Source organism: Diadema antillarum, unplaced genomic scaffold (assembly GCF_040938485.1).
Source record: "Diadema antillarum isolate AM-2024a unplaced genomic scaffold, OU_Dant_1.0 seq00000483_RagTag, whole genome shotgun sequence".
Classification (NCBI taxonomy): Eukaryota; Metazoa; Echinodermata; class Echinoidea; order Diadematoida; family Diadematidae; genus Diadema; species Diadema antillarum.
Window position 1 is genome coordinate 694385 of NW_027271446.1, and position 15475 is coordinate 709859.

Sequence of the window (15475 nt, forward strand, 5' to 3'; positions counted from 1 at the left end):
ATGTTTGTATCAGCTTACCCGGTCTTCTTGCTCATCATCCAGCTCCCTGACCCTGTCCTTGAGGGCCTGGACGGCCCGGGCCACATTGGATGGGGTGCCCCTGACTCTCACGATGTCTGACTGCTCACTCGCTGGCGGTATGGTGATGTTCACCTGGAACAAGATCACGCAAAAATTACAAAACATCAGTACAGGGGAAATCTTCGTTAACCCGTTGAGGACGAGTCCCGAGTATACTCGGGCAGGTGTCTATGGGAAATGCGCGTTGTAGCAAAATCAATCCGTCCTCAACGGATTGAACTGCTTCATGTGACTTCACAACTGTCGGCATTATTTTGAACAACAGAATACAGTCATGTTCAACGGGATCAACATCACAAAAAACTTTTACAACAGCTTCTCATCTCCATGAAATTGTGGGTGTCATATGTATCACAGTTAAGACATCACATTGTCTCATGTTTAGACACCGGGTAGTTTGTAGTCCTCGATGTTAGCATGGCACTGTGGACAGCTGCTGACATTCCCACATCAAATTCTTGGATGTACTGCAGGAGCCCTATCCCTTTCCAGATTCAGTGTATACACTCATTAACTCATTGATTCCCAGGAAGCATGGACGGTTAAATTTAAACAATACTTTACTCAATGATTACTAAGAGACAGGCAGCAGTACAATCCCAACCCTTTCATGGGTTAAGTGAAAGCAATAATTAACTTGCTGATTCTCATGGGACATCAAGCAGTAAAACCCTTATCCCACTAAGGGCAAAGTGCAAGCAATGATTAACTCCTTGAATCTCAGAAGGCAAGGCAACAGTAAAGTCCAATCCCTACCAGGGTAAAGTGCACACAATAATGAACTCGTTGATTCTTGAGGGCCAAGCAGCCCTACAACCTTAATACCTTCACAGGTAAATTCCAAGTAATAACTAACTCTATGTGCGCCATGGTGTAAGCCCCCTGTGTGCCATGGTGTAAACCCCCTGTGTGCCATGGTGTAAACCCCATGTGTGCCATGGTGTAAACCCCCTGTGTGCCATGGTGTAAACCCCCTGTGTGCCATGGTGTAAACCCCCTGTGTGCCATGGTGTAAACCCCCTGTGTGCCATAGTATTTAGAGAAGTATGTCTTGCATGCTTTAGAAAAACATTCCGTTTTTCCAAGGCCATGTAAGTTTTTATAGAAATGTTTATGCTAGACATATATGTAGTGGGCAAAATTGTAGAACAGTTTCTAAGCTTTGTTGTGATGTAAATTTAATGACAAAGCTATGATTATTGTTCTTGCAAATGGCCAGTAGCTTCATTAATGTTCAGGTCTGGAAGGCATGACTTCTGCAGGCACGACCACTGCAGAAAGTTACAATTTACTTGAAAAACCTCTATGAAACACCACTATTCTATCACAAGGCAGTGCCAGCTACATGTACATGTGTGAGGAATTAAATTGTGCGTGAAGCTTTCATTGTACAGTGGCATTTGGTGATTCATCGTTCTGTTGGGGCGGGTTTGTGCGTTCAAGCAATATAAGCAAACTTGGCACATCGTCGACCGAGTCGAGCATGCGAATGTGACACATAAAGAGTTAACTTATTCATTCCTCACATCATTATCCTCCATCATACGTCTGACTCCAGCTCCCTTAGCGCCGATGACATAGCGGTGGTAGTCAAAGGGAACCATCACTTCCTCTACGATCGGAACCAAAGCCTGCACAGGAGAGAGCAATGAGAGAAAACCAAAAAATCAGAACAACAGACACAAACTTTTTCTAGCCTTGTCTAGAGCTTGCATAATCATCTTAAAGTGATTTCAACTGCTGTTGTTTTCATAAATTGAAGCATCGGTTCAAAATTGTCCTTTGTTGTCACTATGGGCAAGTCAGATTGCATATCAGTTGGAAGATCAAGTGAAAAGGAGGAAGAAACCAGCCTGGGATTTGAACCTGTATCTTCTGCATGACCTTAATAAGGAAGAGTCAGAGAAATATCTTTAATTCTCTCAAGAAAAAAAAACAAAACACCTTCTTCAATCATGTAAAGTAAAACTGGTAACACAGCATTAGGGACCTCTCAACTACCAGGAACACGGTAAATGTACTACTGCACATTACGCACAATTACCTCTTAATTCAAATCTTCCAAACTTTCCTTGAAAAATTTGAGTAACTTATGTTTTTTTTTAGAGTGCCTTTAAAGCAACTTGATTCTAGGAAAGCAATTGTTTCTTTTGTCCATGAGCAACAGACATGAGTGAAAAAAAAACTTTGCATTTCTGTGCAGCGCGACTAACAAAAGATTAAGAAAATTAAAGAATATCACATAAAATTACACGGCACAATACATTTGAAAAAATACAGGTCCATCACAGGTTTATAGCACAAGTCCTTCTCACCTGACATGATCTGAATTAGGAGTAATTTCTTCACTGGTGGTTAAATTAAAACTTTCATTACAAAACAAAAATGAAAATCCAAGCCAAACATGAGAACAACCTATCATAGCAAAAATGAAACAAAAACACACATCCATCTTCTACTAACAGAGACACAGACACTTTACTTGGTTAAATATGCAAAGCTACTCGATCGAGTTTTTGTTGGCACAGATTCCCAGTTTCTGTTTTTTCTGGGGTTACAATTTCCTTTGAAGCTGAAGAAATAAGAGACTTCATACCTTCAGGGCTTCCTTGGCATTCTCACAGTTCTCCTTCTTGCCAGTAATAATAATGATGTCCTGCTTCAGAGGGGCGCCATCTTTGTCTCCGTTGGTCTCACCATTCACCGGCTCACCTAGAATCGCATCAAAAAATGCATAGAACGGTAAATTTTTACAACTTTGACTGGCCAACCACAAGAGGTGGAGATGGGAGGGCTTCGAGGGGAAAGAAAGGCACCTCTTCAGAAGGCACAGTGAGGGATATTAAAAAAAAGGAAGGTTGAACCATTAATCCCTGAATAAGAGATTGGTCGATGCATTTGTCGTTACAGTGGCTTTCATTTATTCTAAGATTCCGTCAGAGAATCTAGCTGCAATATTGATGTGATTCATGCTACTTACACAGATATGGATATGTGGGGCATCGCATTGCCAGTGATATCTTCCCTTTACAAAGACCCTTGAGTTACTCCATTATTGAAATGATGGTCACATTGGCAAAAGATTGCGAAGTTTAAGATCCAAAGGTTTGGCAGTGTGACTGCAAACTTCAAAAAAACTTCTTGTGTGTGAAACTTTTCGTGAAACTTCCCATCCCAGACAACCTTCTCAATCTTTGGGCAGTGTGAACGCCAGCGACTGAAACTTCACAAAGTTTATCACGTGACCTGTACACCATCTGCTTACTGGCAGTGCCTCCAAAGCATGCAGTCATTGTGATGTAAATGTATGCATGTTGACAAGGCTTATTCTCAGAAAATTGCAACTCTTAATTCACATTACATAATTTGAATGCTTTAGCCGCCACGCCTATGGGGCTGATCAAAGGATATGACGATTTTTGCAACCATCAGAAGCACACATATAATATACAACTTTAAAAATGGCATACTACAGGACAAGTAGGCCTGTCTTTGAGGAGAATGCCAACTTCATTGAAAACACTGTTCCAGATCTTTCATCTCGGTGCTTTGCAAGTATGGCAAAAACAAAAAAAGTAAAAAAGGAAGCAAAACATCCAAAACTCACTGGCAGGGGCATTCCTATCGGGGAACTTGATGTTCACTTCATGCTCCCTGGTGATGCTCTGGATGCGGGAACCCTTCTGCCCCATTACTGTGCCGTGGAAACGCTGCGGGATCACACACTCAATCGAGACTTGTTGCTCCTGTTACGAAAACAAGCATGGTACAAAGAATCAAGACTTTCATTGATAAGCCACCAACTGAACAGGAGAATATTTTTTCAACTAAACTTCATTCAAAAGATTTCACCTATTTGCACTTTGCCTTTACCGGAGTTCGTATGTTAGTGCACGAGGGAGCATGCAAATGGAGTGATACATTTCAAGCTAAGGATCTGGCTCCGTTCACGCATTATGCCCTACAATTCATTCTCCAAATGTATCATTTTTGTCCATTACAGACTCTTCCAACTTCAGCCGTTGAGCTTGCCCACTGCAAACAAATGTTACGAAAAAAAAATTGCTATGACATCAATAGAAACACCTAGCTCTTATATTTCTTCAAGAGATTATGGTTTGGGTGAGCATAAAGCTAAGCCCTGTGATGTAAAGATAGACATTCAGAGATTTACACACATATTTTTCTTCACTAATATTTCCGTTTAGTGTGTCTACAGAAAACAAACATAAATGACTTCCATATCATGAAATTACTAAACGTAGTAAATATTCAGCAATGACTTCATACCTAAAGGTGCACAGCAACTGAACTTACTAAAGTCTGAATTTTGGTTACATAACAAACCATTGGGAGAGTTGTTATATGATGACTTAGTCGTATCATCTGATTCACATATCAGGTGAGTGTAATCTACATCTGTATCATGGAAATACAAAAAAAAAAAACTAGAACACTCCACAATGTCTTCTGTTTAACCCTAAAAAGACTGGGGGGGGGGCCTAAAAGGCCCCCCCCCTCGACATTTCGCGCGATTACTCAGCAACACGCAATGCTCTCGCCGCGATGCTCTATGACTTTTTTCTTTCAAGTTTCCCGCACATTTTGACACCAAATTTGTGATGCCCGGGGGTACGGTTCTGAAGTTACATAACTTTTTGTACATGCACGTGAGACCGAAAATGGCTCAAAAATGTGATTTTGTGTACAAAGTCAATACAAATTGAGTTTTATCACATGGTTCATATAAATATGCCTATTTTTACTCTCAATGGCTAAAATCAATTTGTTTTAGTAGTATTATGCTTCAAAAAGGGTCTGCCACAAATTTTGCTGAAAAAAACAACAAAAACAAAAGGTCGAAAAAACAAGGAAATACATAAGAAATTCATAAAACAATAAAATAAATAAGAAATTAATTTTGATACCGAATTTTTTTTCAAGTACATTTGCTAAGAATGCTACAAAGAATATCTAGACCAAAAATGAGCACTTTTGGAGCTTTATTTACTGATTAAGATAAAAAAGTATGATTTCTTGCATAAATTAGCATAATTAATCAAAATAAAATAAAAGAAGACTATTTTGGAAAATTTAAATATACGATCTTGTAGATTACATCGCACACTACCATTGTGCAAATTTCCGCGGCGATCGCGCGATCCACGGCCGAGATCTTAAGGGGGGGGGCCCTTTAGGCCCCCCCCCCAGTCTTTCGAGCTACCAAAATAGCCCAGTCTTTTTAGGGTTAAGGTCACATCGTTAGGTAGTTGTTACATTTTCTCCTCCTTTTCATCATAAGTTGAACTTAAAAGTACCGCAAAAGTGGATATTTCTGCGCGACTAATTTTTCGCACTAGCCCAGTAAGAAGAGTTTCACATGTTTTTAATTCCGCGGAATCAAGACAGTAATACGGGAACATATGGCAAGCAAAAATATTTGCGTGCTTTTATTTTTTCGCGCTAGTGTCTGGCTGCGCGCAATGCGTGAAAATTCAAAAACTGCAAAAATTTTCACGTTTGCAGTATAGTTTTTCTTCCTGATCATAAGGAAAAGACATCTCCGAGGTCATCACCCTCAGGATGAAGTCATCTGCACTCACCAGATCGGAGACAATCTGCAGGATGCGGTTCTTGGCGCCCTCGACACAGTTCTTCGCTCCCTTGATGGCCACTTTGGTGCTGCTGGAGCCGTTGCGGGGGAAGCTGACCGTCACGCCGCCGTACTCGTCACCGATCTCCCGCAGGACCTGGCCGCGGCGGGCCACGAAGTGGCGATGGTACTTGGTGTCCACGTCGATCTCCGCCTCGACGATGTTGTCCTGGTGGTACATAACACAATGAAATATAAAATATAAGTCTCTAACATGCTGCAGTGCTGTCCACTTTTTATGTTAACCGAGTCTGCCAAAACATTTTATTATTCTGGTAGCACAATGAAAAATATGGAATTGCAGGTGAACATGCAAGTAAACTAGACTTTTTTTTCAGTTGCCCCGGGCCACAGGGCGGTTTATTGCCACTTGGTCTAATATCAGAATGATGGTCTACTTCCCAGGTCATCTAACACCACCAAGACTAAACTCATTTGGTCTGCTATCAATTTCGTCTAATGCCCGGTTGGTCTAATCCTCACTCGGTCTAATGCCCAGTTTGGCTAATATTCCTTTCGTTTCATCTAATGACCAGATGGTCTAATTGCAATATAGTCTTCTTGGAGTATTTCCCATTTTGTCTAATAAACTTTGGGTATTAGACAAAATGGGAATATCCCATCTGAAAGTAGACAAACTGGAAATGAATCCAAATGGTGGTCATTCAACAAACTGGTTGTAGATGAAACGGGAATAAGACCATGTGGGTTGAGACTAAATGGCTAGTAGACCAGATCCCCACAGGGCCGCTGCTAATGTCGAACCCTGGCTAAATGCTTGTTATCTATCCACTCACCAGATCCTTGATGAGGCTGGAAAGTCTCTTCTTAGCCTCCTCCACAGCTTCCTTGGTGCCGATGATCTGAATGAGGGTCTGGTCCTCGTCCTTGTCATTGGGGAAGACCACTCTGGCACCGGTCTCCTCCCGCACTTTGCGGATGTTGGCGCCGCCTCGCCCGATGAGGAAGCGATGGTACTCTCGCTTGGCGTGCACGTCTGCAGTGAAGCTAGCTTGCTCCTACAGATGGGAGACAGGCAGATTTTAAAGGTATAATTTACCATTCGCAGATGAAACAAAAACCCAGCATTAGTGCTTCAAAATAGTTCTATTGTAAAAATGTGAGTTAGGGATAGAAACAACCACTGTAAAATTTTGAATTGATAAAATCGATGTCAAGTATTGCTAAATATACAAAATGTGAACAATAGTTATGACAAAAATGTTTCCAGACTAAACTGTCTACAGTTACGGTTTATTGAGAAAAATACAGATATCTCTTTATATTTCAGGCTCTATCGTGAAAATTCTATATGATAAGGATGTTTTGTGGTACAACAGACCTACACATATGCATTAAATGTCATATCTTGAAAATTTTTTAAATCACTGTTCTCAAAGGTAAACAGGACCTATCGACTGTTACAAGTAATCAGTTATATCCCCATTCTACAGAGATTTTCTCTCGTCGGTTGCTCATCGGAAGCGAAGTATGTTGGTGCCGGACACCCATAAAAGTGTATCCGATCGCAGCCTGATGAATCCGACTTGGTTGGTTGACTATCATGTGAGTGTCAGACATGTCGCGCATCATACTCAATCGGACAATCTTGCCTCATCAGATAGCCCGACATGTTTGACACTAACCTGATAGTCAACCAACACAGAAAATCTCTGTAGAATGGGGGTATTAGTTACAACTAATCACTGAATATTCATGAATGTTACATACAATAAGGCTCTGCACTTTAAATGACAACTTTGCAGTGAAGATTGCTGCTGAGGCATGTATCCCAAAGCGAATACACACATTCATCTCGCTGCAAAAAGGAATCATGTGCTCCTTCTTGGATTACTCTTGACCACAAATGAAAAACTAGAAAAGCACTGGTCGTGTATTCATCCCTCATCTCTTGTTAAATTTGTGAACCCTCTAGATGACTAAAGCCAGAAGGCCAAAGAAGTTAACTTGCTTCATGCAAGCTGAAGAGAAAGCTTGAAGTGTGGCCAGAATCCAGAATCACTGTTTAAATCTCGTCCCAAGAATTGTGCAAATTTCGACTGAGTAAATGTGCATGACACATCCTGTAAGTCAACAATCATCTACAAATGCACACGCATGTGCGCATAGGCACAGTTCACGTTTTGCGCCTGTCTTGGTCAATGGATTAAATCTATTCTGTAAGTTTGAGTCAAAGTGCCTTTTTGAGTGTGAGGGTTGAAGTTCACTTCAGGACAGAAACAAACAAGGTCACAAATCATCAGTTTATAATCTGTACATGTATGTATTCACTGTACAGGATGCCACATTATGTCAGGATAAACTATTTGCCATCTTATTCTCGTGCCTAGCACACAGAAAGTACGACTCTGTCTTGGTCAGGAGGGGGGAGGGGCATTCTCACATATCATCAGTTTATAATCTGTATGTATTCACTGCACAAGATGCCACATTATGTCAGGATAAAATATTTGCCATCTTATTCTCGTGCCTAGCACACAGAAAGTACAACTCTTTCTTGGTCAGGAGGGGGGCAGGGCGCTCTCACCCGTTCATTGGTGAGGTCCAAGAGCTGTTTCTTGGCCTTGTCCACCTCTTCCTTTGGTCCGCGGATGGTGACCCGGTCGCTGCCGGAGCCCTCATTGGGGAAGTGGATGTGGACACCCCCGCATTCCTCCATGATGGCGCGGATCAGGCGCCCCTTGGAGCCAATCAGGGACTGGTGATGCTTGCTAGGAATGCGGACTTCCACTTCTGTGATGTTGGCCTGAAGAGTGGTAACAAAAGATGATCATGGTAATAATGATAACAGTGATAATGACTAATCATGACTTTTAAAGACACTTTTAATTCAGTAGTGAAAGCAGTCAGGATGATAACGAGCAAAAAGCAGATGAAACGAGAGGTTCATTTAATCATGCCAAAGCGGTAAGACTTCAAGGGCACTTCTACATTGAAGAGATGTACATCTTGCCTTCTTCATAACTCTTGAATACAAGTTTTACCCATGTCATCAGCTCGACAAATGACAAGTATGAAATGATTTATTCTCAGTTCCCGTGTTCACATTACTCCCCGCACTTGATGACCACAGCTGGACGCCATCAATTTTACCCAAAGGTCACTCTCCCCTCCAAATCTTGTTCCCGTACCCAACTTGCTTCAAGGGGACAAGTCCCAGTGAGAGTTCACTTAATGGTTTTTGAGGAGAAAGTACCACGGCGCGGGACTTTTCCTGCATCGCGGGGACTAATGTGAATGCAGGGTTAGTTACTGCAGAAACCTTTTTGGTCTCCATACCTAAACAACCCACACTCTAGATACAGTATCATTACAACAACTTCCACAAATCGATAAATTCTTTAAATCCCCGTTCCCACATGGCTTCCCACGTCTCCAGTTTCCATAGCAACGGAGGACTCTCACCAGCTCTCCTTCGATGGCCAAAATCCTCTGCTTGGCTTTCTCCACGTTGGCCTTCTTGCCGGTGATGACGATGGCATCGCTGTCACTGCTCTCAGTGGGGATCTCAATCCTAGTGTCCGTCTCTTCCTTGATCTGCAAGCAAAAGAGAGAAGAAGTTTGGATAAAGTGATGGGATCAGCAGCTCAATTGTGAGATCATTGCCATTCACCACCATGGAAATTGGTCCCTAACACACTGAAAAGATTGGAATCGCGCCAGCTACGTCGGCTAGTGGGAAGTCTCTCCCACAGCGTTCAATCTAAAGAAGCCTACAGATCCAGGAAGCGAAAGTCTCATCAAGCAAAGGTAAACTGATTGTGACAACATGAACTTTCAACCAGTGGTCCTTAACAACCTCACAGAGCCCAAACACCTGTGATCACAACCGCTGCTAACCTTTCTCATACCCAGTTCCAAACCACTGCCCAGTCTTGTGTAGGGATACTTCACTTAGAACATAATAAGAGAACAGTGGACGCAACATTCCTGAATTGCCATTTCATTTCATTAAGTGATTACACAAGAGGTCTCATCTCAATTATGTGTGCAAAAATACAGAATTAATGTTTTTCAAAAGTTCTGAAGATTTTTCTTCTGATATAGAGTCACAAACCTCATAATTTGAAAGGTTGAAAGATGACTATACTTGCGGTGATAACTTTAGCCATGTCTTTGAGACTAAATTGTGTGCTTGCTCACCATCCTTATCTCTCTCTCTCTCTCCCTCTCTTCTCTCTCTCTCTCACACACAAAACACACACACACACACACACACACACACACACACACACACACACACACACACACACAAACATACACACACTACATACACAAGGGGGCATAGAAAGACATCATGATTATGCCAGAGGAAATTGGCAAACATTCTTGGAAATACGATTTGACAAAGCAAACAAACATATTATGCAACACCTCGCCATGCAAGGAGAAAATATTGTTAAAAGCATCCAATTTGTAAAAGGGAACCACTATCCGTACCTTGTTGATGGTTGAACCACCCTTGCCAATGATGTTCTTGTGGAACTTCTTGAAGATTGGCAGTGAGATTTGGTAGTTGTTTTCAACCTGCACAAAAAAAAAAAAAAAAAAAATCAAGTCCATTAAGAACATGTCACACCATCCGCGCTCAACAAACCTAAAGTAGTCTTGCAAAGTGCAGGGCATAAGTGTAAAGATAATACACAGTCTTGTGGAGATGCAATTAAGAATCCACGTAAATAGGAGGACATGCTCTGGTCAAAGTGGGTCTACATTGCATTTTATTTTTCTAGGGAGGTTTGATGGGAACTTTGCATATGAATCATGGTGCATTATTGCATACTATCACATATATTTGCTGAATAAAAATGACAATATTCACACAGTATGTCAACTAGATCAACTACATTGTGTATACACTATGTGTGCCTGTACACTTTCAGCAAGTCCACAAAACTGAGCATTTTTCATCAAATTATCATGGAATGCTATAACAGTAAGCATGAGCTAGGTCATATGATCATGTACTAATTCAGGCAACATTCACCAGCAACGACAGGATGTTAGAAGCCTATGTTTGAGAACTTGAGAAATTGCTAGTTCACCTGGATGTATTTGGAGAGCTCGAAGGGCACAAAGAGAATAAAATGAAGGGGGGAATCACTTTGTCGGGGGAAAAATATTGCATTTAGGGGAAAATATTGCTTTGAAGAAAAAAGAAAGAAAGAAATAAAGAAGCAGGAAACAAGAAAGAACTCACCAGTTCCTTGCTGAGTTCTTTGAGGAATCTGAAGCAGAGATCTACTTCCTGTTTGGGTCCACGCAGAGTCACCACATCACTCTGTCTGCCTGGGTCTGGGAATGCGATTTGAACCTGGCGGAGAGAAAGCATTCGCAGGGTAAAATAATGCTGAGGATGTGCATTGAACAGCGTCTAACATCAACAACCGAGTTTTGAAATCTTGCATTTTCTTTCATTCAAACAGAAACGTAATTAAAAACTAGAAAAGCACTTGGAGAGCACAAACCTCCTCCAATCCAGCAACCCACTTCCAAAGGGATTACACCACAATCTCTTTCTCATTTCCCCCCTTACACGCATGCAATTTCCCAAAATAGAAGCCTTTTGTTCACGACATTGCACGGCGCCTTGCTCGAGCAGAGCACGCACTTTAGTGCGGGTACGTAAACCTCCAGTACGCGCAGCTTGAACTCCAAATTCATAGACCTTATATGCCCCCCAAAAATGAAAAGTCCTTCAAAAATCCATAAAAATTCCCGGATCACTAAACAACATTGAATGAGGTGTTCCTTGTGTCAATATCGACTTTTCATGCAAGTTTCATTTTAATCCATACACATTTTTTTTGAGTTATTTTGCAAACACACAAACCAATACCGATGATCACTTAACCTCCTCCTTCCTTGGCGGAGGTACAAAATAAATATTATCTTCAAAAATACAGCATAAAATCAATGAAATTAATCAATGAAATCTACCACATGGCACACATTGATTATTACGAGAGATAAGCCAAGTCCTTGAAGTTCACCTGTTTGAATTTGTCCCTGATATCCTTGATATATTCTCCCTTGGTTCCAATGATGGTACGATGGAACCGGTGCTCGATGAGAATGTCCCTCGACTTCTCATTTTCCTGCAAGTAAATCATGTCGGATTCCTCAATTCATTGTCAGAGGAGACAGGAAGGCATTTCAAACATTTTGTGTTAACAGAATCCCAGCCACATGCACAAACAGTCACATGTATAGATTTCTAGACAGATTTCATTCAAAAAAATGAATATTCAACAATAGCGATGTATACTGTAAAACAAATGTTTGCATGCATTTTAATTTCGCAAATTTGCGAATTTCGCGAGAGCCAAGATTCGCGAAATTAAAATGCACATGAAAGTTCTTATCTACACTATATACATTGAATGTTAGAGGCAACTAGCGAAAATTTCATGGTGTGAAGAAGGCCATCAGCTCCAATTCGCGAAAATTTCATGCCGTGAAAATATCATGTTTTAGAGCAGTAATGAGTTGTACGTGTATCTAAAATCTCCTACACTGCATTCACACCTGCATGTTCAGACATTTCTCCAGAATCCACCAAAAGGACTTGCAACAACAATAGCAAAATGTATTCACAGATACACCTCTGAATCTTCTGAGACACATTCACAGCTACAGGTTTAAATGGCTTGTATAGATTTCATGCAAACAATAAGACATTTCACAGCCATGGCAGCATGTTAGCGTGGTTCAAAATTAGGATTGAATTTCAGAAATTGAATTTTCAATTTAGGACAAAATGTCTTTCTTGACTTGTGAAACAGGTTCATGAAAGTTTTCTGGCAATCTCAATCCAGTTACGAATATTGAACAATTACGAAAATGAATATTCAATTGTAAAGGAAATGCACACTATAAGAATTACCTTTTGAATATGAATATTCAACAAAAATGCAAATGCATATTCATGACCTCCCCCACTGAGTACCCAAGCACAAATGATCTCACCAGTCGCTGGGCAATCTCAAGAAGCTCCTTCTTGGCCTGGTCAATGCCCTCGGGGCTTCCCTCAATGCGGATCTTGCTGCTCTTCTCCTCGTCGCTAGGGATACGGATGGACACGCCTGTCTCCTTCTTGATTCGAGTGACTGGAAACGGAGAGATGACAATGATGATGAATAAGCCAGTTCGGAGTTAGCTCATCGGCACATTGGGCCGAATGACCCTTCTGTTTTTCCTCAGTCAGTTAGAGGCACTTCACTCTTTTTAGAGCGACATAATGCCTAAGCTTTACGTAACAATTTATGGGATTCATTGATCCTGTTCAAATAAAGAATGAACTTGCACAGACCTGGGGCCCGTTGCATAAAACTTACCGTTGAATTTCAATGGTAACTACCATCAAAATTAGGCGTCACAGCCAATCAGCATCAAGGATTATAAAATTTACCGCTAATTTGAAGACTTACCGCTAGAAAGGAGCGGTAAGTCCAGCGGTAAGGGTTTTATGCAACAGGGCCCAGATGACCAGAATGATCCGTCAATTAACACATGGGAAAGCATCCATTTCATTACTTTGCATTGAATGTATTTAACAATCTCTTTCTACTGATATTGCCAAATACCACTTTTGCTGTCAAGTGGATGTGCTGGCAAGCAATATTTCTAAGGATTCCATGAATAATCATTACATCACAGATGCTTATCCCAGTGAATTTAAAAACCAACATGCCTGTTGGTACAAATGACCTTTCTTCTGCTCATGCCCAAAGTGGAACTGCAAACTGGCTTATTGTGCTTTGATGAACACATCTACAGTGGTATAAACCAACCTACTAGCTTGCCCGGATCAACTATGACTTGTTTTGGAGCAAGTTGTGAAAATTCTGCAATCTCTTTGGTCGAGAGCCATGCATCAATTTACTCTTTTCAACCTCAAATTTCTTCAGACTATAATCAACTACAATAATCTGTAGCAGTAGAAATACAAAGAAAAAAACATAAAGTGCATTTATCATCAAGTGTTTTCAAATGGGAACGACAATATTTCGGCTGTTGCCTTGTCAAACAGGCCCTTAATTTTTAGGAGGGGGTATCTCACTGAACAAACTACTCTCTTACCATATTCTAGGCTACATAGGTTTAATTTTTCGGATGCCAAATATTTTGGATGCCAAATATTTCGCAGGCATGACGACTTACAAATCGAGAGTTGTGAGACAATTTTGTGGGTGGCTGAATTCATGATCAGGAACACGAATATCTATCTGCTTGCATGCACTTAGCAAATAAGCATGTGCAGTAGTAATGGCGGCATCTGTGTGCAATTCCTGCCTATAACTGCGAAATATTCACTGCCTACAGTAACAAACATATTTTAGCGTCAGAAAAAGTTGGCATGACCAGGAATGACAGCAGAGTGCCGCTCTATTTGGTAACACAAGGGCTGCATGATGGGTGCATCATGACTCACTGTTGGCGCCGGCCTTCCCAATGATGTGCTTGTGGTACTTGGGGTCGATGTCAATCTCGTCGAAGGAGAGTCGGCTCTGGAGGTCGCGGGAGATCTCCTCCAGGGCCGAGCGGGCCTTTTCGACTTCTTCCGGAGGGCCTTCGATGGCGATGACGTCACGCCCTTCCTGGAACTCCACATGGACCTGACATATGTGATAAAACATCATTGTTTAACCATGGCTGGACAGAAGCAGTGGCCCAAGGCCACTAAAAATTGATGTCGCGCCACCAATTTTTGAAACTGGCTCACTTTTAGTGGCCAATTGGGCAACTGAGATTTAAAGTGGTTGTTATAACTGTTTTTATTTTTGGGCCACTTCAATTTGTTGTGTTGTTTTTTGTTGTTGTTGTTGTTTTTTTTTGTTGTTTTTTTTTTTTTGGGGGGGGGGCACCAAAATTTCAGACTTCAAGATCTTAGTGGCCTGAACCAACCACCAGACAAAAAAGTTAGAGTTGAGCTCCGGTACCTATTATCAGTCATCCTGCCAGAAGTGCCTGCATGCTACCAATTCTCTGAGCAGAAACAAACAGAAAGGCAAGCAAAGAAGACAACTACATCAACAATTAACTACATTTCATAATTAAAAAAAATATAACAATCACTCCATATGGACTTCAGATATTACTGCATACACAATTGAAACTCAGCAAAATCAAGTATCAAAGTTTGTAATCATCTTTCACATACCGAAATATCACATACACACCTCAGCATCAAAATATGGTGCCTTCATCACGCACTTAAACACAAAGGTTCCAAATCATACTCATTCAGCAATTTTTTTTGATGGGGACAATTCTGAAGAAGAGGAACCAACCTTCGGCAGATTCTGAGTGATGTTCTTCACATTCTTGCCCTGCCTACCGATGATAAACCTGTGCAGCCAGGCGGGTGCATACACCTCCTCCAACTTGATACTGTTAGCCTGACAGTCACAAGAGCAAAGCAAAAGACGGAAAATATTCAATATATTGGCACTGGTGTCTCTGGAATTAACCATTTCCATCAGAAAGAATGTACAAACTAAAATAAGAACCAAGCTATTAAAAGGTAATTAAAATCTTAGGTATAAAATGGGGGGCACCCACATGGCGTGAGATGGCTATCTTGAACGAAGTAGTAAGAAGGCTGCATTTAATTTTATTTGGTTAGAATCAATTTATTTTACATGACTGCAAAGGAAGCAATGAATGCTTGAAAGCAAGTCACATATGGTCTAATGGCTTATAATCTCCTCTAATGGT

General features: G+C 41.1%; 1 protein-coding gene across 1 annotated transcript in view; it reads right to left on the reverse strand.

The window, feature by feature from the left end:
- Nucleotides 1-15475, reverse strand: part of LOC139733579 (vigilin-like) — a 37381-nt gene that overhangs the window by 5462 nt on the left and 16444 nt on the right. The window contains exons 8-21 of the mRNA XM_071644389.1: nt 15049-15156; nt 14190-14373; nt 12725-12864; nt 11749-11853; nt 10956-11069; nt 10196-10282; nt 9161-9292; nt 8283-8501; nt 6532-6753; nt 5685-5903; nt 3689-3827; nt 2678-2793; nt 1608-1712; nt 19-153 (exon numbers count right to left, since the gene is read on the reverse strand). Of these exons, the coding sequence (XP_071500490.1) occupies nt 19-153; nt 1608-1712; nt 2678-2793; nt 3689-3827; nt 5685-5903; nt 6532-6753; nt 8283-8501; nt 9161-9292; nt 10196-10282; nt 10956-11069; nt 11749-11853; nt 12725-12864; nt 14190-14373; nt 15049-15156 (2025 nt within the window). The remainder of the gene's footprint in view (nt 1-18; nt 154-1607; nt 1713-2677; nt 2794-3688; nt 3828-5684; nt 5904-6531; nt 6754-8282; nt 8502-9160; nt 9293-10195; nt 10283-10955; nt 11070-11748; nt 11854-12724; nt 12865-14189; nt 14374-15048; nt 15157-15475) is intronic.